At 39.2% G+C, this 25,278-nt stretch overlaps 1 protein-coding gene across 11 annotated transcripts in view; it reads right to left on the bottom strand.

Moving 5' to 3' along the window:
- The window catches only part of celf5a (cugbp, Elav-like family member 5a), a 299,092-nt gene extending 283,871 nt beyond the window's left edge, over positions 1–15,221 (bottom strand). For all 11 annotated transcript variants that reach the window (XM_021307772.2, XM_012880940.3, XM_021307765.2 and 8 more), the window contains exon 1: positions 14,740–15,221. In XM_021307772.2, coding sequence (XP_021163447.2) covers positions 14,740–15,097 — 358 coding nt within the window. In that variant the 5' untranslated portion in view covers positions 15,098–15,221. The remainder of the gene's footprint in view (positions 1–14,739) is intronic.
- Between the last annotated feature and the right edge of the window lie 10,057 nt (positions 15,222–25,278).

The raw sequence follows: 25,278 nt of genomic DNA, 5'->3' as shown, positions 1-25,278 counted from the left end.
AACAACCACTTCTCGAAAACAAACAGGATTACAAGAAGGAAATAATAATAAAAAGGCTTCGGCTCGGCTGTCACCGTTCGCCTTATGCTGTCCACTGTACAACACAAGAAAACTGATGCAACATCTTTCTGCAATGTTTCTAATTTGCATATTAGACCCCATGCGCCAAATGATTCCTTTCCTCCTACGAAAGGTGCAAGGCAGTGCAGCCTTTGAGACAGATCAATAGATCTTAGCCAGGCTACAATCATAGATGACTGGCAGCTGCAAAATGACTGCAGACTAAGAGAAGGATCAGGTTCTAAGCCCCTTTGATTTTACAAATTGAAAGTTACCTTAAAAGACGGCGCTTCAAAGGCCCAGAAGGGGCTTGGACAGACCGGTTAAAAGAGGAATAAGCAGGGAAGACATATGTCTTTTTCTCTTCATCTATGTGTAGGGTGTCTTTCCTCCTTATCTGTGTTTATAATATAGCCATCATCAAAAAGGGATAGGTCAGTGAAAAAAGAGGTTTGTCTCAGGAGCATAAATTTATTAAGACACCTTGATTTGTTTATCTATGCTTTCTGTCCTTTCTTCTTTTTTTACTACCATGGTTCTCAAACTCTGCTACAAGTACTACTGGTGGTTTTTGTTTCTTTTGTTTATTTCTAGTTATTTGTAAGGCTTATATGAAGCAATCAATTGTGAGTTAAGCACACTGATCTTTGCTTCATCCGTAACCGTTTAACTGAGAGGAGCAGTGGAAATAATTTCAACAATCATTACAATGAACGGAAACTTTTTGTGATACAACTCACAACCGCTTGGCAGGCATTTTGTACCTGCTTTGACAGCTAACCATTTAAATCCATTTTCTATATTCTACTTGCACTGTTTTGTAAGGTAATGTGGATATATGGCTTTAAAAATAATATCTATATTCAGGAAATAACTTACTTGGTTATTATTGGTTTGCAGGTTCTTGAGTGGGGTCATAATCTGTCCTATTTAACAAAGACAACTGGTACAGATGGAGATGACTGGCAAAAATATTGTATATTACTAAGTTAGTAGGAAATCATGCAGTCAAATTGTGTTTTAAAATTGAGAATTTCAATGAGAATTGGGTGCCAGATTTCTAGAAAATGTTACACAATACAGTACAAGGAAAATAAAGTGTTTTTCTACAGGTATCAAATAAAGATGGGAACTGGCGAAAGGAGCAAGTTGAAGTTTTACAAAGGTTAACATGCAAGGAAGCCCTTGAGAACTTTCCAGATTTTCCAGTCTGAATTCAGACGTCTACTCACATTTAGAGTAGATATTCCAATTTAAGACTTGGAAATTTAAACTTCTAATAAAATCAAACCAATAACTAAAGGGTATCCTTCGACCCACCTTGCAGTTTAAATGACTAAAGATTTATTTTTTGAGTTTATTTGTTTTTGAGTCTTATTTGTTTAAAACAGTGTATTAAGATGGTGGCATCTGAAAATGTGGTATTTACTAAGATAGTACTTCTCATACAAAAAGTGGGACAACCAACCAAAAATGCAATGCATACCATGCTACATAGTATATATAGTATATAAGGGTTTAGCCTTCATATTGTTGTGCATAAATATTTATAGAAAAAGCAAAGTTAGCTCTCTGAAGGGCCCCTGATGCTCTGAAACCTCAAATAACTGCTACAATAAAACATCTATTCTTAAAGTATTTATTAGAGGGCTTTTTAGTTGCACATATATTTTTTTAGGGGGTGGTGTAACATCTACAGAAATTTCTGTAGCTGATTTTAGATCAAATGTACAATGGCTGCAGTTTTACACATGTCACATGACTAAGAAAAAACATCCATGTTGAATCTGTGCAAATAATTTTCCGATCTTTCTACCTGTATATTTCAAACAACGTCCATTTGGAGAAAATGCATTTTGTTTAACCACTGATTAAATGTTCATTAACATGCAAAAAAAAAAAAAAAAAAATAAGATAAATAAAAAAAAAATAATGTCTGGCACTTTTTACATTATGCTCAAGCTATAAAACTTTTTTTTATTCTGCTTTCAATAGTTATCCTGATGAGACACCACTGCCACAAAGCAAGGCCAGTTAGATGCTGTATAATCAACCACTGCAGGACAAGGAGCAGAAACAGCTATGTGTACTCGTGTCTGGTTATTGCTACACCAGCCGTCATGTACAGAATGCATTGGCCTCTGCGCCATAACCCCAGGATGGTGTGTGTTCATATTAGAATCTTCAGATTAAAGCCTCAAGCTCCATCTCAATTAATAAACAACCATCCAACCTCTAAAAGTCCCTTTTTCAAGTCACGTGTAAAACAACATGCTCTGACCACTATATACCAAAAATATCTCCCCATCATCCTTAGTTTTTTTTTTCTTCTATCTATTTATCTCATGTCACCGCTGCAGCCCAAGAAGACTAATGATTACCTCTAATCGTGTGACTAACAAGCAGGCACAAGGGTGTTAATTGCATCGACTTAAATTTGTTACAAACCACATTTAGCCCAGAGGATACCAGAAATACAGTTCTCCACAGACAGACAGACAGACAGATGGGTGTGTGATGAACCCAATGAAAAGACAGAGAAGATATAGGAACCTGTCATCCATTAATTACTTTGAGCAGTCATTTTTTAATTAAATCCGATCTTACGCTGAACATTAAACCTCAGATCCGGTTCCACATTGGAGCTCGGATAAAGTCCATATACCCTGCTCATTAAACTAAATTAATATTGGATGATGAAGAAAGAAACACAAATTCCAACTCTCATCTTTCTCCTCAACGTAGTCTGGCAAGCAGTTTGTTTTCATCACATAAAGGGAAATGCAGGAAAACATGAGCAAAAAAAAAAAAAAAAAAAAATGCAAATGCGACACATCTCCGGTACAAAGCCTCAAACCAGAGACTGTTGGCTGCAGCGTCGCTCCTTCAGGACGGATGGATAGATGGACGGACGGACGGGTGGATGGGGGAGAAGCTGGAAATAAAGAGGGCGCAGGGCTGTGTAGCTTCACCCATAGCTGTTCACACTGTCTCAGCCCCTATTATACTCTCCATCTCTCTTTCAGAGAAGAGTGTCGGAGCGGTTTTTTGGGTAACACTGGCAGGCAATCAGTGATGTCATGCCAGCAGTGCAGCTATGCCAGCTTAACCTATTTTACCACAGCAATACCACACAGTGCCTATTTATAGCCCTGCGGAGCAGCGTGCCTCTTCACACTTCCTTCATGGACCAGAGGATGCACAGACATTTTTATTTTTTTTCACATAACATGCTTTTGTGTTACATCTACTAGACCGAGTGATATTTGTACGTGATTTCTACTAGTGATAATTGTCCTTCACTTAATTTAAAAAAAAGATGATTTGTGTTGTCAAAACTGCAACCTACATGTTTTTCGTGTAATTATTTATTATGGCATCAGATCTACCCTCATTTGGAGCATCATTGGCATCAGCACTTTTCGCTGTAGTGTTCGAATTATGTCAAGCTGCTGTTATGAGGGGGCTCCAGGTGCTTATTTTATCTTTCGAACCAGGCCTCCGCTCCTCCCCCTCCACCCTCCATGCATCCTGTGCTCTTGTGCCAAAATGCCAGTCACCCCGTCTGACTCGGCCTCCGTGTCCCGAGCTGAACCATCACTCCTCTCTCCCAAAGCCTCGGGATAAAAGCTGCCATTTGTTTCTGCATCTCTTGACAAACACTTCATCTTTTCCCCCTCCACTTATCCATCTGCCCATACATCCATTGTTCTGTGCCATGTGTCTGTCTGTCATTTGCCTTTTGGGCCCCCACCCCTTCCTTTGCATGCATGTGCCCAAGCACTGCTGTCCAATTCCTCTCCGTCACACTGGGCTGTGTGACAGAGAAGGATTGGTCGGCAGTGCTGAGGCATATCCACAAAGCGTTGTGTTTACATGCACTCTCAGGCAGATACATGTTCGACATTCATGCATTGTTCATTCGCGCCAACATCAAGGGCTCAACCATTTGGCAATCAGAAAGATGTGACAGCTTGACTAATCTGTGATTGTTTTTTGGGGCCAAAACATGGGGGTTAGCAAGCCCTCCAAGGGCAAAGCACTATGAGGCAAGACAAATAACTTATTATTTCTCCAGGCTTGTACAAGGCTTTATCGCATGAGTTTTTCCGAACTGTTCCAAAATGGAGAAGGATTATCGCAAAACATTGCATTAAAATCTCCTCCCTCCACCTTCTCCCTTGTTATTTTATTTTCCATCAGGAATGAATCAGGACACAGCCAGACTGAAACACAGCGCTGCCATTAAAAAACGTCAACCCCCCACCCCCGTTTCATCCACTCCTCCTTTGCTTTGCCTTCATAACCCACATTATAAGAGAACAGTCTGCTATGTTGGCAGCCACGCTCTCTGTAAACAACACATTCTCTATTTAGACTATTAGAAGATTGCCCTGACCTTTGTGCAGGAGCAAGAAGGCGGTAGGCCAACGTCTCTGCCAACACTACCTATAGAAAATAAATGTGAACTGAAAAATATTCCAAATAATTGAGTTCGCCATTATTGCGGGGGCGCCTCCAGAAAGTTGCCAGTGGCGTGGGCAGGACTAAACTAAAAGCCACAGCAGAGTTTCTGGGGTTTCATTATGCTGTTGTCACAGTTAGGGCGGGTGGGGAGTGAAACTTTTAAAAACTATCAAAAACTGGAATGAAGGAATGAATGAATGAAGTTTATTGTTAATGCAGCAATTCCCGAGGCATTTCACAAGAAAAGCAGATTCCTTTTACTTATTTTGCAGCAATCCCTGATGCTGAGCATGCATGTGACGACAATGAAAAAAGAAAAAACTTCAGAAAATAACATTATAAAAAAAAAAAAAAATATTTAAACTCATAGAAACTTTTCCATTCCTTTCTTTAATTCTAATACTCCTGTCCAGATAAAAATTATTGCCACCCATGGTAATGATGAATTTAAAGCATTAAAATAAATGTATCTTACATTGCTGCATACTATGCTTATTGTTTTGAGTACAATTACTCAGTGGTGGGTGTGTTGGTGTTGGTGGTGGGGGGGTTGGTGGGGGGGCTGGGTGGGGGGGGGGGGAGACGCTGCCCATCTTAAGAGATATTCACTTTCAACAAAATATTCATAGACACAAGTATTGGGGCCCCTACTTTCAGTACTTTAAACAGCCTTTTGTCCGTAGGACAGCACTTAGGCTCCATCAGAATACCCTTGTCAGTAGCTCACTCTGGTTGCATACATTTTTATGAAAGATCATCATGGCCTGCTGCCGTACTAGTTATTATTTTGACGGTCTTTTGCTCCGTTTGTTAGTTAATAAAGCCTTTCATGTTTATTTTTAATAACAGAGGAAGTAGAGGAGAGGAAAATGACATGTTTCATGAATTGGCGCTATATAAATAAAATTGAATTGAATTGAATTGAATTGAATTGAATTGAATTGAATTGAATTGAATTGAATTGAATTGAACATTACGTGTTCCCACACATTCACAATTTGTTTCAGGCCATAACCTACCTGAAATGTTTGTTGTGTCGGCTCTTTGTTAGTTTCATCTGACCCAAGGGTTCAGTTCTAGTACAGTTTAGCAAACGTTACCCTGGGTAGTGGGTAGTGGGAAACGTTTCACTAGTATCACTCCCAAACATCTGGTTGACGTCTGAATGATGTGTGATGGTTGTTGGAGGCTGTGTGACCTTCTTTGCTGCATGTGTAAGGTTGCATAGTATTATCGTTATTGCAGTATCACTGTATGTGATATCATTATGGCAACGAAATGCAATTAACATGAGAGCATTATTTAAGTACAAGGCATTCAGGCGCTCTATGCAAGTAATATATTTGGTGAAGCTTGTTTAATGCAGTATAGAAAGGTTTTAGAGGATAAACTGATGGAACGGGGGTAAAGTCATTAATATACTAGTCATTATTATTTGTCTTGAATATACTCTGATAGCAAAACAATCATAAAATTGTTAAATATTTGATAATTTCTCAAAAGATCATTATCATGATATTCACCAACATCCCTGCATATCGCTGGTTTTCCTAATATCCTGGAGCTCGAGTGAAAAACATTTTTTTTGCACCTCATAAAGGTGCTGTTTGTCCCTCCTGGACCCCAATTCCTCACCCCAACTTTATATCACTAAATCACAATGAGTTAAGGAGCTTTAACAAGTTTCTGTTGAAAACAAGCAGCAAGGAGTTGGTGTTTCTTTAAAGGCAAAAAAATTTGATAAAAAAAAAACTCCAACGAACTAAACTTGCTATACGAACAAGTGATTGACATTTTATAAATAAGTCTCTCTGATAAAAAGTTGGTTGATATTTTTTCTTAGACATGTTTGCACATGTACACATGTTCATCCCTGCTTCTGGCACCCATTAAGAGCAAGCATATTCCACAAAGGTCACAGAATCCCAGCACTTAAAACACGCTGAAAGTCTTATATACTGCGAGCCATTATAAATGTTGCATTGGAGGAGGAAATCAATCCACCCGAAGGCTCTCTCAGGCAGAGATTTACCGAGAGAAAAAGATGCGGAGAGAGAATAAAAGTCAGGTGAGTCTCGTGTGCGGACGTTAACTTCCACCGTAGCCTTTCCTCGTCGGCATCCGAGATTGCCAATCTCTACGGGGAAAACAAGAGAAACAAGCAGGGGAGAGGGGGAGGGAGAGGGTGAGGCAGCGCGGCTCATCCTGAACTCAGGACCCATAGCGCCTGTCAGCACTCGTTGAGCTGCTGCATCTTTTATGAGGAAAACCCTGTTGCTTATTACAATATTTACAGGCATTTAAAGATTGCAAAGCGAGTGTTTTTACTGCTTGGCTCAGTGACTTTTGCTCACTAGCCCTGACACAAGTTTTTATTCCATATTTGTTAAATTAAATCGCTGCACATAACGGCATAGATTCTGAAAATAGGTTTTTCCTCATGTTTTGAACGCAAAGTCAGAAGAAAAGCTAAATGGTAGGGACTTTTTTTCCTCTTAAAATGTTTATCAAATGCCTTATTTTGACCAATAATGTTCAAAGGACCACACAATTCAGGTATCTATTAAATCTTAAATTTTACCCAAAATGCAATGTGATAAGCAAACATTTCATAATTTATGTTTCCATCTATAAGGAAATGATAGAAGTGAATGTCATTCAATTCAAAAGCCATTTAGCAAAGCTATAAACTGACTAATGGCACCTTGGCATTATCTCAGAATTAGGGTCTTGAATTTGGGAATAACATTAGCCTTAATTGAGCATATTTTAGTTGTGAGTTGGATAACCTGTGGGATTAGATCAAACATTCTCAGTGATTATTTTAACTACTGTTTAGTATTGCATGCCAATTCTTACTATTCTATGAATTGAAACAGGAAAGGGACATGTTCACAAATTGCTTAATTCCGGGGTTGTTGTACTCAATTTATCGGACTTGGACGAGCTCACAAATTCCCTCTTCCAGGCACAAAAATGAACACTAAATAAAAGTAATGGAGCTAAACTACTTAAATTACTTTGGCTGGCTGGAAATGTAATGTAAAGTAATTGGCATATTATCCAAAAACATCTGTTTGTGTATCTTTGCCAGAGGAGTTTTTAGACTAGAGTTTAAATTCATCAGTTCTAGTTTAAGGTGCAAGCATGCACTGAGTATAAAGATGGAGTATGTTCTCCGTTTCCTGTCAGCCAGAGTTGGGTTTTCAAGCCCACCACTGGCCATGTGCAGGTAATTTAATGAAACTGTTGGTGAATGTGATAAAACCACATGCCACAGTGGTGTGTTTGCAACTTTAGCCAGAGAGCAGGGTACGATTTTTATAATGGACCTGTCGCAGCGGCAGTGCACCTGAGCTGCCAGTGGAAGAGGAGCTGAGTGGAGTGTGGCGCAAACCCCAAAGACTTTTTAACACAAACCAGGAGATAAACCTAAAGATAAATGACTGAAGTTTTTTAATGAGAAAAGGAAATGTGACGTTTTTTAAGTAAGCCAGGGTTGTTTTATTCGTGTCACCTGTTTCTGGTCATTTTACTACTTTGAGGTTTTGTTCTATTCATATCTGACTTAGTTAAACTAAAAATTGACAGTAAATCACTGAACCTAATATTTTGAGATCTATTCTAGTCTACTCTCAGAATTTGTGGTTATGAAAAATAAAATCTATTTCTATCTTTTTTTTTTTTTTGGTTTGATCAGATTATAAATCAGATGGCCCTAAAGGATCAGAACTCCAACAAAAAAAATTACAGTTTAAAACTGAAGCCTGCAGAAAACAATGTTCAGTTTGTGAGTTCATAATTTCATGATTGATTATCCAAATGATCAAAATACGGTATTTAGATAACTACTGAGAGAATACACTGATGCGCTATAGTTAAAGGTACAACATAGTTTCCTTTAACCATAAGAAATGGCATACCATTGAAAAAGTAGAGAAGCTTGAGTGGGCAAGCTTAGGGGCAAAATAAGTGCTAATTGATATGACTAATTCCTAACCATCAGATTTTTTAATACTCAAATTCAATTTAGATTTTTCTTTCCTTTTTTTAAAACCAAGACAAAAATTGCAAAAATGAAACGGAAAAAAAGTGTGTTTAGGACACATAGTGGCTTAGAACATCTTTGAGTGGCTCTGGTACAAATCTTCATTAAATGTTAATTTCCACTTTCCAACAGGGTTGTTTTGGAATAGAGACCATCCTCTGTCATTTGAGACCAGTCTGTTTCCTTTGCAGCAGTTTGTCAGAGATTTAAAACGGAGCAAACCTGACAGACATATAAGCTTTTGCAAATACGTGAACAAAAGGATTTATCATGCATGTCTCGTACAGACAACATCTGAGCATGAGTAAGCATGCTTTTGAAGTTCAGTTGCGATACAGCGATACAAACCCCTGTCTAAAGTCCCACCTGTTTCAACAGTATACTACATAATTAACACAATGCAAAAATTCCACTGTGTCATTTGCATGAACCATCTATGCCACATCTACATTTTATTTATGATCTGAGAGTTTACCCCATCTGTTTCCTCAGGGGGGGGATGCTGTCCTACAACAATACCATGATCTTTGACACTTACCATACGGCACACACATTATAGACAAGTACACGGACTCATACCCCTAACCCTTAATAAAGTTAGAAGGTTGCTTTAAAAGGAAAAATAAAAGCTGCAGTCTACAAACTTCATCCTAAAAGGCTATGTGAGAGAACTGTATCCTCAAAATTCCCTATTATGTGCTTTTGGTGTTTATGATATGTGGAAATTATTCTGTTCTTTTCTCTCTCTTTTCAAGAACAAATCACTAAGAAACCCTATCCATCAGACTAGCTCGGAGGGAGGGAAAAATAAAAACTTGAATAAATATTTCATCAGATTATTCCGTGATTTAATATGCTGCTGCTTGGCTGTGGTCTAGGGCAATATCTCCATTTATAAATGCATTAACAGAATGATAGCTGACACAAGCTTAATATTGATATCAGGGCTGCCTTGGCCGGCGAATCGGAGCAACTCAGGGACAGCGTGTCTGTCCGTCTGCAGAGCTGAATCACGTATGCCTTTTCACTCTGATTTGATTGCGCGTTACTTAACTGCACGAGGGCAGCTCGCGGGGTATAATCTGTCCAGAGACGTTTGCTTTCCATAAATACATCCACTTTTTCATCGCAGGGACGGTAATTTGGTGAAATAAACAGAACAGATTCAAAGGGGGGTATTGAGGGGGAGGGGGTCCAAATCACTTATAAAAACAGCCTTAGTTCGGCATATATATACATGTGCATAAATGCCTAAGAGTGTGCTCTGCATTTGCTATAAACATAAGATAATTAGAGCCAAAGGGAGAAATTTCCACAGGCTGTGATAAATTCAACATCAGGAAATCCTCTACCTATTAATACCGGTTGGGCGACAATAATTGGCAGGCCACGGACAGCGTGGGCAGAATTAATCATTTGAAGAGGAAGACTGGACTGGATTTTTAATTGGGAGAGGCAGCCACTGTTTAGGGAGGCAACCAACTGATCACCCAGGAGACCGCTGCTTCAGACAATGCACATTTGCTAATCCTTTGAGTCAAGTTATTATGGCCATGCATTATTATCACGCTTTACAAACTAATTCCATGTTTTCCCCCATGGATTACCAAGGGGAAAAATAGTTGCATGAGAAAGGGGAAAAAAAGAAGAAACCAAATAATAAACACGGAGAATTTGTCGGGAATGAAACAAAAAAAACTCACAATGAAAGAAAGCGCGACATCCGGCGCGATGAAAAGGTAGTCGTGCATCTTGCAGCGGCCATCTGAGTGTTTGTCGGGGTTAAAGCGCCTCTTAGAGAGGGTGCCGTCCTTGTCTCTCCATCAGGGTGCATGCTCCGTGATCCCGTTCTGCCTAATAGCACGATTAACTCTAAAGGATCCCTGACATATGAGGGTTTGATTATGTATTGTTAATTGTGTGGCCAGGCATCATTACATTCTGAGACATTTAATTTGATGAACCCCACTTATCTTGAATTAATTAGTTGTTTGCAAGCTCATAAAAGGAGGATCAGCGTTCACTTTGAGAAGTAGATTTCAAATGATGCTGCGTTTGGATCAGGGAGATTACCTCACCCAGCTCAAATTAAAACAATTTCTGTTCATATTTCTCATTTAAATATGCCACGTCGTTTATCAATAAATATAGATGATAAATGAACCATAAATTAGATTCAGTTTTAAGCACGAGGATTTATCATTCAAACTAGCACACAACAGCACCAGATTTTTTTCCCCCCTTTACTTTACTCTCCTAGGACGAGTTATCCAATTAACAGATTATATATGGTATAATACTTCAAAGGAATCAGAGAAAATCTATTCAAAAGACAGAAACAATCAAGCAAACTATTCATTGTAATAATTGGGAGGTGGCAACTAGCAGCAACCCACTGAGATTGTTATTTAACTTGAATTACAAGTCCCCCTCCAGAAAGATTGAAGCTATATGTACATGAAACAGAAATATGTCGAGCTGCATGTCTGACAGCCTGAATCTCTTTTTTTTTCTCCTTTGGACAAAATTTACTCAGCAGCCAAATACTGCAATCATTGCGCAACTCAAGGCAATAATATTGTAGAGTACGCACACACACACACACACACACACACACACACACACACACACACACACACACACACACACACACACACACACAGACAGACACAGAGAGGCGCGCACTGACACACACATAAAATAAACACATGCCCATGAATGGCAAATGAAGGCTACATTGAAAGAATAAATCTTTCCTTTCTACACACTGACATCAAATATTGCCTCACATTTCAGCAGGGAAATAAAGAGCATGATAGTGATATTCAGAACGAGACCTTGACGGGCTTCAACCTTTAGTGTCCGAAACGAAACCAGGGACTGGGTATCGCTGTTTTCGAGGCAGTTGTGGACGGCCTCTGGAACATTGACGAATTTCGCTTAATCTCACTTTCCCCTTTCAACAGGGACTTCTCACACCGTGAGACAACATGCCGATATTTGCAAACAGCATTTATTTCATTGTCACACGTAAGCATACATATGTGTATTCATACGTGTGTGTGTGTATATATATATATATATATATATATATATATATATATATATATATATATATATGTATATATATATATATATATATATATATATATATAGCCATTAAATGTCACTGCAACAAAAGCATCATCTCCGTACATTTCAACATGTGCAGTGTTGAAAGTACAAGATGGAAACTCTAAAAAGGAACAGAATTTGGCAGAAAAAAAAAGAGACGATGCCTTTCAGAGTAAAACCACTGAGAAGTCTACTGTGCACTTTTGGGGCTAGGACTTTTACTGAAAAAAATACTTTTGAAATATATTGAATAGGACCCACTATACATTTGTTATATAAAATATCTGGGTACAAATAATCATGTAAACTCTATTAAACATAAGCAGCTACAATTAATCGGATTAAAGAAAAGCAAATAATGACCTATAATATGCAAATGTGTGTGCTATCATATTTGTTATATATCAAAGCTGGTAGGGACTTGTAAAATTGTAAAAACCTTGAGCAACCATTCTACAGTTTCACTCTATCATGGTATTTACACAAAAATTTCAAACGTGATCTAAAAGAAACAATAATTCAAACTGCTGGTAACTAATTATATTGTTTTTAACGGCTATAATAATTTTAACCATAACATTTACTTGTTATGTGGAAATATAGACTTAAGCAAAATATAGAATTAACCCTATTTTTAGCAGACTTGCTCTGGCGCTCAATGCACAAAGTAAACTACCCAAACTGCCAGACTGCATTACCTTAGCTAGAGTAAGTAATGGCTCATCCATATACTTCCACGAGGGGGTGGGGGGGCAGTGTGGCACCTACCTGTTTTTCAGTCAGCTGGCATGCAGTGTGCAACGTGAAGTGTGTGTGTATGTGTGTGTGTGTGTGTGTGTGGGGGGGGGGGGGCGAACTCTGTGCTCCAAAGTAAAGAAAACTCAAGTCACTCAGACCTTTTGAGTTTCTCACATCTTATTGAAAAAACTACAAAGGCAGCAACAGGGCAGGAAGTTTTACAGGCAAAACTCCTCAAAATCTTGGTTGACCTTTATATAGCAGTAATTATAACTATTTTATAATTCAAGAGGGTACTGTTAAGTGTCAAAGCATGTGCACAAATCAAACCAGTAACCCAATCGTGGGAGAACAGTTTTATGTTAAAAAGGTGGCCAAATATTTCACCATCAGAGCTCTGCTGCTGCCAACAGGACATCGTTGCCCTTGTCTTTCTCCGTCTGGCATTACATAGCGTTAAAGGATATGTCGACATGTTGGCCTAGTTTTTAGCTCCTCAAAGTCTGAGTCTTCTTTCAACCAGGAAAAGGTGCTCTCTTCAGGTTAGCAGACGCGTGCAAACATCTTGGTCTCTTGTACATGAGGATGGCGGGGGGCTGAATAGGAAAACTGTCGTATCATCTAAAATAATGAGGACATTGCTTTAGTGCGTCCCTTGACTTTGCTGTCTATGCTTTAACTCTCACCTGTGGTCATAACATTTAGAAAAAGACTGACAGAGCGAGATCCCTGATACCGCTGTGGAGTGGTTGGATAGAGTCTGAGCTTTTAGTAGAGCCACCGCTCCTCTACGCTTAAAGAAGTCCATTGAGGGGTTTTTTTTTGTTTCTGGATGTCTGACCAGGACGCCTCCTGGTCGCCTCCCTTTGAAGGCTTGTGGGATGAACTGGGGAGCGTCACTAGGGATGTCAGGGCCTCACGTCAATAATTTATCGCACGATAAACATTACGGGGCCGCACGGCGGAGCAGTTGTTAGCGCTGTCGCCTTGCGGCAAGAAGGTCCAAAGCTCAAATCCATGCAGGCCTGTGGTCTTTCTACACGGAGTTTGCATGTTCTTCTCGACAAGGTACTCCGGCTTTCTCTCACAACCTAAAGCTAGTATTTTCATGGATATTAATTACTCTAAATTTCCCCCCAGGCTCGGGGGTGGGTGGGGGGTTGGGGAGGTATGCATGGTTGTCTATCCTGTGTGTCTCTGAGCAGCTTGGTGACAAACTGGCGACCTGTCCAGAATGTACCCCGCCTCCACCCCTACCCCCCCACACACTCATCCGCCCATACTAGACCTTGGCAGCTGTAAAGCATGGATGGATGGCCATGGTCACGATTACCTCAACAGTCTATGTGTCAGAGATTATCCCAAGTAGTGTTGTTTCCAGGTCGCTGGGTCTCTTGGTGAATCAAGGTGAGTTCAAACCAAGAAATTCATTTTTGCCGTCTTAACAAGTAGAGGGGACGGGGATGACTGCTCTGAGCACATCAGCTCACACTAATGTCTTCCTAACCAACTTTCATTCGGGCCTAAGGAGGATGGAAGTTATGTCACTGTCCCCTGTACAGTGAGAGCAGAGTGAATTTACATCCCCCCCCCCCCCTGCCGCTGGCCTCGTCCTCCCCATCTCAGAATAGAGGAGTACAGCCGGCATCACCATCTCCGTGGCAGCGTCCGTCATCTTGTGACAGGCTCCTGCGCCCTTCGGAGACACTGTAGAATTACACAGATTTAGCTGTGACGGCTCTCTGCGCCCGGCCCGGCCCGAGCTCCCACTCCCACGCGAGGAGATGTTAAAGAAAGCATGTGAATGAATAAATGATGCCGCCCCTCCGCAGAAAAAAAAAAAGAAGATGGGACTGGCAAGGGGAGGCTCTTTAAAAATGCATCCTTTCCGAGCGCCTCTGCCCCACTTTAGGAGCGTGTAAAGGAATCACTCTTCGATTACCAAAAAAAAAAAAAAAGAAAGAAAGAAAGAAAGAAATGAAATGAAAATAGAATTGCAAAGCTTTGTTGTGGGGATACGAAACGCTCATAATAACGAAACATGAAGAAATGTGGAATTATGTGGATGGGAACGCAAATGCTGGAGAGAGAAAAATCAGGTTAAGACATATTTGCAATTTTTGGGGCAAATACGATAAATGATAGAAGCCTCTCTGGGACCGATTATTTGGACCGAGATCTGACGTGAAACAAAAATAAAAAATAAAATAAAAGCGCGCGTTTGAAAAGACATCAGCTAAAAAAAAATAATAATAATAAAGAGTTAACAGGAAACCATAAAGCGGCGCTGGCGACCGTTCAAAGCGCGTTACCTTTGTGCATGCCGGTGTATCGGTCCTTGAGAACTGTCAGTTCGTGGATTTTCCCAAACTGTTCAAACAGGGGTTTCAGGTCTTTTTCCTCCAAGTTCCTCGGTATCTGCCCGATAAACAGCTTAATGGCATCCTGGTCTTTCATGTTGCCGCTCTCCGGATGAATTGAAATGGGTTCTGACCCGTTCATGGGTTTCGGGAATGTGATCTGAGGGTACTGGTGCTGATGTGGGAGAAGTAGTAATGGGTGGTGGGTCGGTGGTCCCCCCGGTCCGCTGAAAACCAGGCTGGAGTGAGCGGGCTGGGACGGCTGTGGATGGTGCTGCCTTCTTGTTTCAGTCTGAGTGAATCTGGCCATTCTGAGCTGGGAGCAGAGTGGATAATAATGACAACACACACACACACACACGCACACACACGCTGCGAGAGAGCAAGCACTCAGCTGGAAACCAGGCTGACTTTCTATCCAACACACAACGCACCCGCACACACAGTAAGAGCAGAGAGGGGTAATATTGGAGGGAATAAGCGCACTGAGGCGATATCAGACGCTCTAGAGCGACACCCAGTGGTCTTTTAGAAGAAGACAACTCTGTGTGCGCATATATTTATATATTACATATATATATATATATATATATATATATATATATATATATATATATATATATATATATATATATATATATATCTTGTATTTTTTGGGGTTATTTACCATTATGAGGGAGGTCATGAAGTCACGATTGTTAAATGTCCCAACTGCTCTATTTCAAAGGCTGACCACACAGAGGTGAATTTTTAAAAGTACTAAAGGGATGTGGTTTTGCCCTGGCTTGGGAGGGAGATATCACTTCGTTGGGCCTGGATTTTGTTCCTACTTGTAACTGCATAAGGAGTTGAATGAGTGTGGGAAAGAGGGCTTATTACCAGGATCAGTGAGCCTGTTCAACACTTTGACTGTTCATTGGAAGTACAGTTATAACAAGTACAGATACATCTATAAACCCTGAAACCCTATTTCTCGTTTGCTGTGAACACTGAGGTTTTAGCCAAAAGGCTTATGATTTTAGCATTTTTAGCCCATGACACAATGATTTAAAAAAAAAATGTATGTGCTTACTCAAGGCTTTAAAAAATTAAAGAAAAGCCCAGCCTAAGACTGATATTTAGACATTCATTACAGAATATATCCAAAATTACACATCTCTCAAAGGCTGAGGGATGTGATTAGTTGAGGGACAGTTACATTGAAAGTATAATGGCATTATAGGTGTTCTATATCAACGAGGGCAGAACCAGCCATATGCGGTCCAAAGCTAATTTCAATTGGGGCCCACCTCCTATTAAGCCCACCAGAGCCAACAAACAGTTAGACTGTATAAAAGAATAAAAAGTGCTTGTGATAAAGTGTTTAGTGTAAACATTTTAATTATTTTTTAAAGTATTTTTTTTTCTTGTCACAGCTCTTACAAAGTTTTCCTCATCTCAGGAAAGGAGATTAATAGAGCGGAAATGATATGACGGGATAGTCCTATATGTTGTCTTGTTGCTAATCAGTCAATAGTGAATTCAAGGAAGTTTTGCTTCTGTTAATAATTTGTTCATCTCTTGACAAAGTCATTGGTCCTGACCTCTGATGTAAGGTTGAAGAGCCATTTCCATAAAATGGGAATTGTTATACCATTCAACAATTTGCATAAGTTGTGCAAAGCTTAATCAGCGGCAAGGCTTTTAACCAGGACGGGTTAAAATATAACAAGCAGTTGTATGTCTGTCATGTTGGTAAAGTTCGTTTTTAAGTTAATTTATTTGTTGATCTACAACAATAATGATGACTACAACAAAGGAAAATAATAATCAAAATATATGTAGTAATTAAATTAGGCAATGATTGATGTTTACAACATAAAATACAGCAGCTTAAGCTTCCCAAAGAATGATCATATCAATCAAATTAAATCCCCACAGCAGCTTTGCGAAACGTGTCATTGACGCTGAATGAGATTACGATCAGACCTGAGCAGCTGAGCACTTTCACATGAACGAAGAAACATGTCTGCGTCAGAGTCTGTTCTCCGCAACAACAGGTGGGTGAAGTGTGTCATGGCATAAGTTTGAGAGATTTCAGAGGATCTCTTTAACAAGTCACCGATGCTCATTAGGCTGGAAAGTATTAAAGTTATCTTTAAAACTCTGGTGATAAAAAAGCAGATCTATAGATAACTACTTCTGCAAAAACATGAAGGATGTCAGAATGTCCTGAAACAATTTTTTTGTTGTGCATTTCAAATAATATGTATTGAAAACAAGTGCTTTTGTGTGACTGTACTACTTTAGATATTTATAAAAAGGTGTTGTGTTTAAAACATCTTTGTTCAGGTGAAGAGGCGGAAGTTCTGACCGACGGGCCCAAAAGCGGAGATTTCATCGAGTTTCTTGTGTGACAACACAAGACAACCATGAGCATAGATAGTGAGATGAGTCGTCTGAGTTTACAGAAGGTTGAAAAAATAGTTGCCTGTTTACCTGTATGATTATTAACCATTTTAATTTAAAAAAATCTTGCCAAGCCGTATCAAAGTGTTTATGTAAAATGTCACAGTAAAACTAATAAGACATAAAAAAAACATAAAAAGCAAGCAAAAAAAACTGATAAGACATAAAAAGCATGAATTAGCAGTGTGTGTGTAAGCAGTAAGCCGGTAAGCCCTGATGTTACCATTTGTTGAGAGTTTTCTTTTCCAATGAATCACCAGACAAATTGAAACAGGACTTAACCCACCCTTGTTAAGGGAACTCTTTAAAAGGGTATGTGATTTGACTCGACGCGCTCTTTGTTCGACAGTTGTCGGATGTATAAACACTAAAGTAAAAGTTTATTCTGCAAAACATCTGGATTTCAGGTTCTACTCCATTCACTGCAGTGTAATTGCATGTTCTGATTTGTTGGGCTTGGAGTTTAGTTGTTGTTTTTTTCACTCCGTGGTTCGTTAGTTTTTAAGCTCTTTGCTTTGTCTGAGTGTTTACTTGCTGTTATTTATAATTTCTATTTTGGTATTGTTCCCTGGGGTTTTCCCGCTTCCCTAAGTTGCCTTCGTTTTTATGACCCCTTGCTGCTGTAAGACGTTCAGGTGATTAGACTAACCTGTTCTTTGTTCCAATAATCCCTCTTTAATTTTGATCCTCCAGGCTCATTGTCGGCCTAAAATCCTTTTAGGCTGGCAATCTGCAACTTTTAGATGTTTTCTTGCTCCAACACACATGGTTCAAATGCTTGAATTACCTCCTCCTCCTCATCAGGTTCCATAGAGCCCTGTTGATAAGCCTCTCATTTTAATCAAATGTGTTTAAAGGAGAACATTGAAAGCAACCAGCCAACCACACCAACCTTGCAGACTGAAATTAGGGACACTTCTGTAGGCTTTTTTTTTTTTAAGGCTTACTCAAAATATTTTTTCTCTATATGGTTTTCTCCAAACTTCACTGAATAGAGGGGTTGAGTCGAGTATTTCACTTTGCCAGAATCATGTTTGCTTTACTCTTAGCCCCCTCTATCCTCCCCCATCCCTTCATACTCAAATTCAGATAGTTGTTAAAACATCCAACTGATAAATGGGACACTCATTCAAGGAGCTGAGACATCCTCAGTTCTCACAAATTCCTACAGCATACCCAAATGTGGCGGATGTCAGTATAGTATGTAAATATTCATCAGTTCAGCAAAAGGCATCACATTATTCTTCCTGCTGGTTGAAAAAGCATCGAACTATAACGGCAAATCTGGCAGAGGGAAAATAAATCTGTCGATTCTATTTAGAATGCTTTTAATATTCTAAATTCTCTAAATAAAAATTTACCAGGAAATACACTTCCAAAATAGCAGACTTCAAGCCAGGGGTGTCCAAAGTGCGGCCCGGGGGCCATTTGTGGCCCACTGACTGATTTTGTGCGGCCCCCACCAACTGCAATTTGAGCATGATTTGCCCCGCAGCACAGGTGGTTGATGCAGGTGAAGACTTTTACAGACTAGTTAAAATCTTCTTTCAATTTGAAAATGTTTGGAGGATCACAAAGTATTCATGTATTTTTTTAATAACCATACTTTATACTTTCTTAATTTCCTAGTAAATAGAACCACATCTGGCCAATGACCTTTGCTCAAATGGAGAATTTGGGACATCAAAATCTGCTTTCATATTTATATCTTAAAATTTCATAAGTACAGGAAGATTTTTCAAAGACAGAACTAGATCCTTTTCTTATTGCTGAGAACAGACAAAAGTTTTACCTCTATTTTTCCTGGCTTCTAATATGACTAATGTTCAAAATCTTTTTGAACTTTTGGATCTGCATTGATTGAGGCATCCCTTTCCTACAAAAAAATCTAACCAATTTGAAAATTATATAAACATATATTATACATATATAAATCAAGTGGAGTACTATGGCGAAAGTACAATGCGTTGGGCTCTTTTTGCCATTAAGACAACAAATCTTAATGCCACATTGCCAGACAGGACCCCCCCCCCCCCAAGAAAAAAAAATTAAAAATAAAATTAAAAATAAAAAACATTTGATAATTAAAATATTGCATGTTCATATGTTGTAGAGCAGGCTTTTTTGTTTGTTTGTTTGTTTGTTTGTTTTTTTAAAGATCACAATTAAATTTTTTTGGGAGTTTTGGTAGTTTTTTTATTGTATTTTTCTGGCCCCTGAGTACTTTGGATTTGACCATAATGGCCCATGTGATGAAACGATTTGGACACCCCTGCTTTAAGCATTTTAATATCCAAACATACTTTAGGTAGACTAGCGATCACTCTGACTGCAAATATACTTAAATATAGCAAGATTTGAGGTATGTAACAAAATAAAAATGTCTTAAAATGCACCAAACTAGATTTGCACGGTTGTCATGTTTTGGTTATTCTGCCATTTTGGTCTAAATTAAGAGATCCTGCACCATATGTATTTATTTACTTGCTTATTAGAAATTACCAATACTGACAGCATCATGCAATATATCAAAACCCTTCAAACAAAACATAGCTGTTGCGGTGCCATTAAAATATGTAAACTGAGAACGCAGTTACATTTGAAGGCAGTATTCCTGCCTGCTTCTTTCCAAGTGTACTCCTCAAATAGAGCATAGTCAGGGGCTACAAAGCACCTACAAAGCCTTACTCCACAGAAACAATTAGGAGAGCCTCCTAAGAAGCTCACGAGAGCCAAGAATGAGGGCCAAGGTATGAAATGTGATTCAGTCATTGTCTTCTAGAATCAGCTGCCAAGAAGCCGGCCCTGATGCCAGGCTGCTTAATAAGGCTTTGGTATTCTGAGGTTTTGATGGATGCTTATTAGGATTTCATAGACTCGTGGAAACTTGGATTAAGTTTTTCAGACTTATTTAGTCAAGCAGATGCAAAAATGTGTCCTAGTTTACTAACAACAGTTTCTCAACAATTGCATTTGACAACACAATAATTAGGTTATATACATTTCTTGTGATTCCTGTCGAAGTTTTGGGTCTGTCACCGATTTAATTGATGCATAATATTTATAACAATACAGTAAAAACTAGCCATGATCAAAATAGTGATAACACATCCATAGTGTATGTAGCTGTCTATTTACCAAGAGACTGTCTTCTGATGTTAATATAGTGATCAATGCAAAGTATTTCAGCAACTATAATCTCCTTACTTTATGTCCTTGTTCATCTAACTTGTGTCTGGGAGGTTTAGCATTGTTGCTCATGTTTTTCCTAATTTTTTATTTGTCTTCCTTTCGTCAGATTTGCTTGGAGAGAAAAACGTTCTGTCAGTCAACAGACAGTCAAGGGACCAACAAACATTATCCACAATTAAGAGACCTACTGTAAATATTTTCCAAATAGCCTGCTGGCTAATCCCCCAAGAGAGTGTTTATTTGCATCATTTGCTTTCTCTTTGCCGGCACTGTCGATAGCGTTCGGATAAAAATCCGTCACGGAAAACGAAACAGCTCCAGTGAAAGTTGACGCCGTCCAGTGCACGGGGTACCCTTCCAGCTCAGCCGCAAACCGCTCTTTAAATAAAACATATCTGCTGGACAGATTTCTAATTACAGCCTATTTAACAGTGGATTAAATGAAGTGATGTACTGTCTGTGACAGGAGGATCAAGGCTGCAAGGTGAATCAATACCGCTGGCTGCTGCTTCTTCTCTCGCTGTGGAGGAATGGCACCACGGGGGTGCCCTCTCCTAACTTGAACTTCCCGATATCTGCATCGCCCTGTGAGAGAATTTGCCCTCAGCTGCCCCGGGTGCTCCAAGACCAGCGGCGTGGCTTGACAACAAGGAAGGCCAAACACAAACTGGTGTGTAGCAGGAACAGATATATAAGTGTGCGGTGGACAAATTTATAAAAAAAAAGAAAAAGACTTGCTAATATTAGGAGTTGGCTGTTTTGTTCGGGAAGAAACCGCAGATCATTCCAGTCTATTGAACTTTGCTCATAATATTTCTTTTTGCAAGCTCAATAATTGAAACTGTGGAAGCAAAGCAGGGGCACACATTGACACGGCGAGTCAATAAAACAGTAGGTGGCAGCTGCGCAGGCACAAAGCATTTTTATTGTACACTTGTTCTTTTGAAATGGGAATATAATTCTTTGAGGCACCAGCAGCAGGGCCCAAAACATCCTCTAAGTTACAGTTGCTGAAAGTGCTGTTTGTTTTGAAAGTGTTATTTTATGCTCCATTCATTCGGTATTGATCAAAGGAGGCAAAGCCCTTGCAGAATGTGCCGGGCCACCTCAATGGGGACTGCTCGGGATTGGAGTCGAAGCGTTCGGCAGATGGCTCAGCGTGGCGGCTCGCTCGCATCTGGCCTGGCAAACAGGGCTGCGGCGAGGCTCATATCGAGTAGGGGTGTAGTGAGCCGCCAGCGCACGGGATCAGCAGCCGCCTAGGAAGGTTCATTGGCTATATTTAGGGATGTGGTCCAGATTGGGGAGAGGTTCATGTTTTTTTTTTATTATTATTATTATTGACCAAAGCCATTAGTGTTTCACCAAGCTGAAGGCAGAAGCAAAAAAAAATAAAATTCGATAAAGGTCAGGCTGTTAGCGCAAACTAAAAAAGTTGCATACAATTAAACTTACTGCCATTCTTTCTTTTCTTTCTGGAGCTTGTTAACCAGTCTGGGACCTTATATGCAGACTGATTGGTTGGTTCTGTTCAGCTTGGGAAGGTTTTGGACCCCAGAGGGATACTCTGCCAAGCTAAGGGAACAGCTTAGCATTTTCTGTTATTCTGTCGAACTCCAGTCCCGTCTTGTCTCAACAAACAGTTCCAGCAGAGAGATACAGTCTTACACAAAACGAAGACGTTTCGTCGCTATCTAAGGTAAAAGGCATTTGCCCGACAAAGATAAAACCCTTTGAATACAGTGCCTTGCTTAAGTATTCACACTCCTTGAACTTGTTCACAGTTTGTCATATTAAAACCATCTCAATAAAAAAATACAACTGTTCTGTGAAGGGCTCAAAGATTTCTTTGAGAGCATTAGTAAACTAACAGCCTCATGGAGACCAAAGAAGACAACAGAAGGGTCAGCATTAAAGTTAGGTGGAAATATGAAGCTATATGGCGACATCATTGAGCACTGCTCAGTCCATCAACTGGAAATGAAAGGTGTCTGCCCCAGCTGTAAACCCACCAATATATGGCTGTCTATCTAAAATAGGAGAACATCCATCAGAGAAGCAGCCAAGAGTCACGTGATAACTGGAGGAGCCTGAAGGTCCATAACTCAGGTGGGTAAACCTGTCAATAGGACTAGTCATGCACTCCATTACTCTGGCGTTGATGGAAGATTGGAAAGAAGAAAGTTATGGTTGAAAACAAAGTCAGTGGACATCATCCTAAACACACCTACTTGATGGTGAGACATGGTGGTAGCAGCGTCACGCTGTGGGATTGTTTATCTTCAGCCGGGACAGGAAATCTGGACGGAGTTCATGGACAGATGGATAAATGGCGATACTGGAACAAAACCAGTTAGAGGCTGAAAACTGGGGTAGGGGGGGTTCATCTTCCAGCAGAATGACACTAAACCTGTACCCAGTTACAATGACATGGTTTACAAGAAAGCACATTCAGGCGTTAGAATGGCCCAGTCAAACGGCAGACTTAATTCCAGAGAGGTTCAATGCCAAGACTCAAAAACTGTTCAGATGTCCTCTCTCCAGCCGACTGAGTTAGCTATGAACCACTTTGTAAAGGAGTGGCAAAGAAATACGTCTCTAGATCTGCATAGCTGGTAGTGGCATACCCCTAAAAGACTTGCTGCTGTAACTGCAGCAAAAGGTGGTTCTATATAATTGTATTTACCAAGATGAGCTGAACACAAATCCAAGCCACACTTTACAGATTTACATTTGCAAAAATGTAAAAAAAAAACAACAAAAAAAACATTTCCCTTACACTTGGCAATACCCTACGTTGGCTGGGTCTGTTGCATGAAATTCTGACAAAAGACATTGAAATGTGTGGCATTAAGCAGTATGAATACATTTGGAAGCGATTGCATGAGATGGCTGAATGGCATTTACTCATTAGTTAGCCAAACACGGTGAGAAAAACCATTGACAGCATCCGAAGGTGAACACTTGGCTCTGTTAATGCTGGGTAAGTGCTGTTGTGAAAGTGTACTTGTAGGTTTACAGGCATTATAATTTGGAGATGTATTTTGGTGTCTGACACACATCAGTGCACATTGGTTGAGCATCGCAATACATGCTTGTTCAGCTGTAAGCTGTTGTTCCAGGAAATGAGGGTGTGATGTGATGTTGGCATCTCACATCGCTGGAGACAGTTTTATGGAAGAGTGACTTAGCAGACTGATGTGATGAGATAAGACCGGGCCGTGCTACACTTTTCTCTTTGAGCGTTTGGTCTCTGCTCTGAAAAGAAGCATAAAAAGTCTCCAATATTGATCTGTTATACTGAGAGGAAGAGGAAAAAAACAAGTCAGCATGCCTTTTCAGATGTCTGATCACTCACAGTAACCGAACAGTTGCATGTTTTTTTTTTTTTTTTAGCTTCCCCACTTGTTTCTAGGTGACCTTTTGTATGTGCACATACATTGAAAGCCTAACTCAGAAAGTGAACTAAGCAACTTGCAGGACATCAACTAGTCTATCAATGTTTTGGCAAAGTAAGAGATCTGCTGCTGTAAACTATGTCTACAATGTCCCTTTTCTGAGGACAGCCAATAATGCAACGCTAATGTATGTTAAAACAATGACTGCTACAATATGTGATGCAGAAAAATATATAAGACGGTGAGATTGTTATGTGGGCATCTTGGGGATAAACACACCGACATTTTCCTTTAAATGGCTAAAAATGGAAAAAAATTGCTCTAACTTTAGCAGCTTTTTAGACTCCTAGTCACAGCGGCAGACGATGAATAAATGTTTGCAATTGGATGGGATCATTCTGGAGGCTTCACGGTACTTTATGTATTTTAGAAGGAACAACAAACATTAATCAACATGTAAACGAGCTAAATGTAAATGTACCAAACGTAGCCTAAAGGGTGGTTTCACAGGAAATCTGTTTCACCAGACTTAGCAAGAATAAAGAAGTGCCATGCTTATTGTGCTGGAACCTCGGATATAAGTGAAGGGAATAAATGAAAAGCTGAATTAGATTGAGTTTTAATTTGTTTCCAAAACATAATGTTAGTTTGTCAGCCTTTCCTAAATGACTTCTACGTTTGAAACTATTTAAATTAAAACGTGAAATAACAGCTATGGTTTTGAATTACCAAAATGAGCAGTGAGAGATCGTTGGAGCATGGTCAGAAGACACTGACTGACAGCTTTCACTGTAGCTCACATTTATTACAAAATAGTACTGAGCTCATTATAATATCACAAATCCAAACAGCAGATTTAAAACATTTTGGTCACTTTCCAACAGCAAACTAAAATAATAATAATAATAATAATAATAATAATAATAATAATAATAATAATAATAATAATAATAATAATAATAATAATAATAATAATAACCATTATTTTCAAGCTGACAATCATGACATGTTCAAATTATTTGCAACCCCCTTTGTTTGGTTTGGTAACATAAAGACCTCAACTCAAAAAAGGGGATTATTATTTAAAAGGCCATTTATTTTACCAACTCAATTCACTAGGTGAACAACATTATGTAATTTTATTACACAAACACATTGATGTTTTTAAGCCTTTATCTTAATTCTGATTATTTGTTGCTTTCCAGCTAAAAAAAAAACACTACATCTAAGATTGAATATTACATCTGACTAATAAAACCATTAACACAGAAACGTGGACTTCATGAAAACTATGTTTAATACCTACTTAAAGGTTGTTATTTTCAAAAGGTACTTTTAAATTGGACAAATTAACCTCATTGGAACGCAGTCTCAAATTATTTGAATATGACTTTAAGTACTTATAAAGTATTTATGAAGATACTGTTGCTGAAGTGTTTACATTTTAAAGGGC

Source organism: Fundulus heteroclitus, unplaced genomic scaffold (genome assembly GCF_011125445.2).
Source record: "Fundulus heteroclitus isolate FHET01 unplaced genomic scaffold, MU-UCD_Fhet_4.1 scaffold_183, whole genome shotgun sequence".
In the NCBI taxonomy this organism is placed as follows: Eukaryota; Metazoa; Chordata; class Actinopteri; order Cyprinodontiformes; family Fundulidae; genus Fundulus; species Fundulus heteroclitus.
This window is presented reverse-complemented; position numbering and strand designations above follow the sequence as displayed.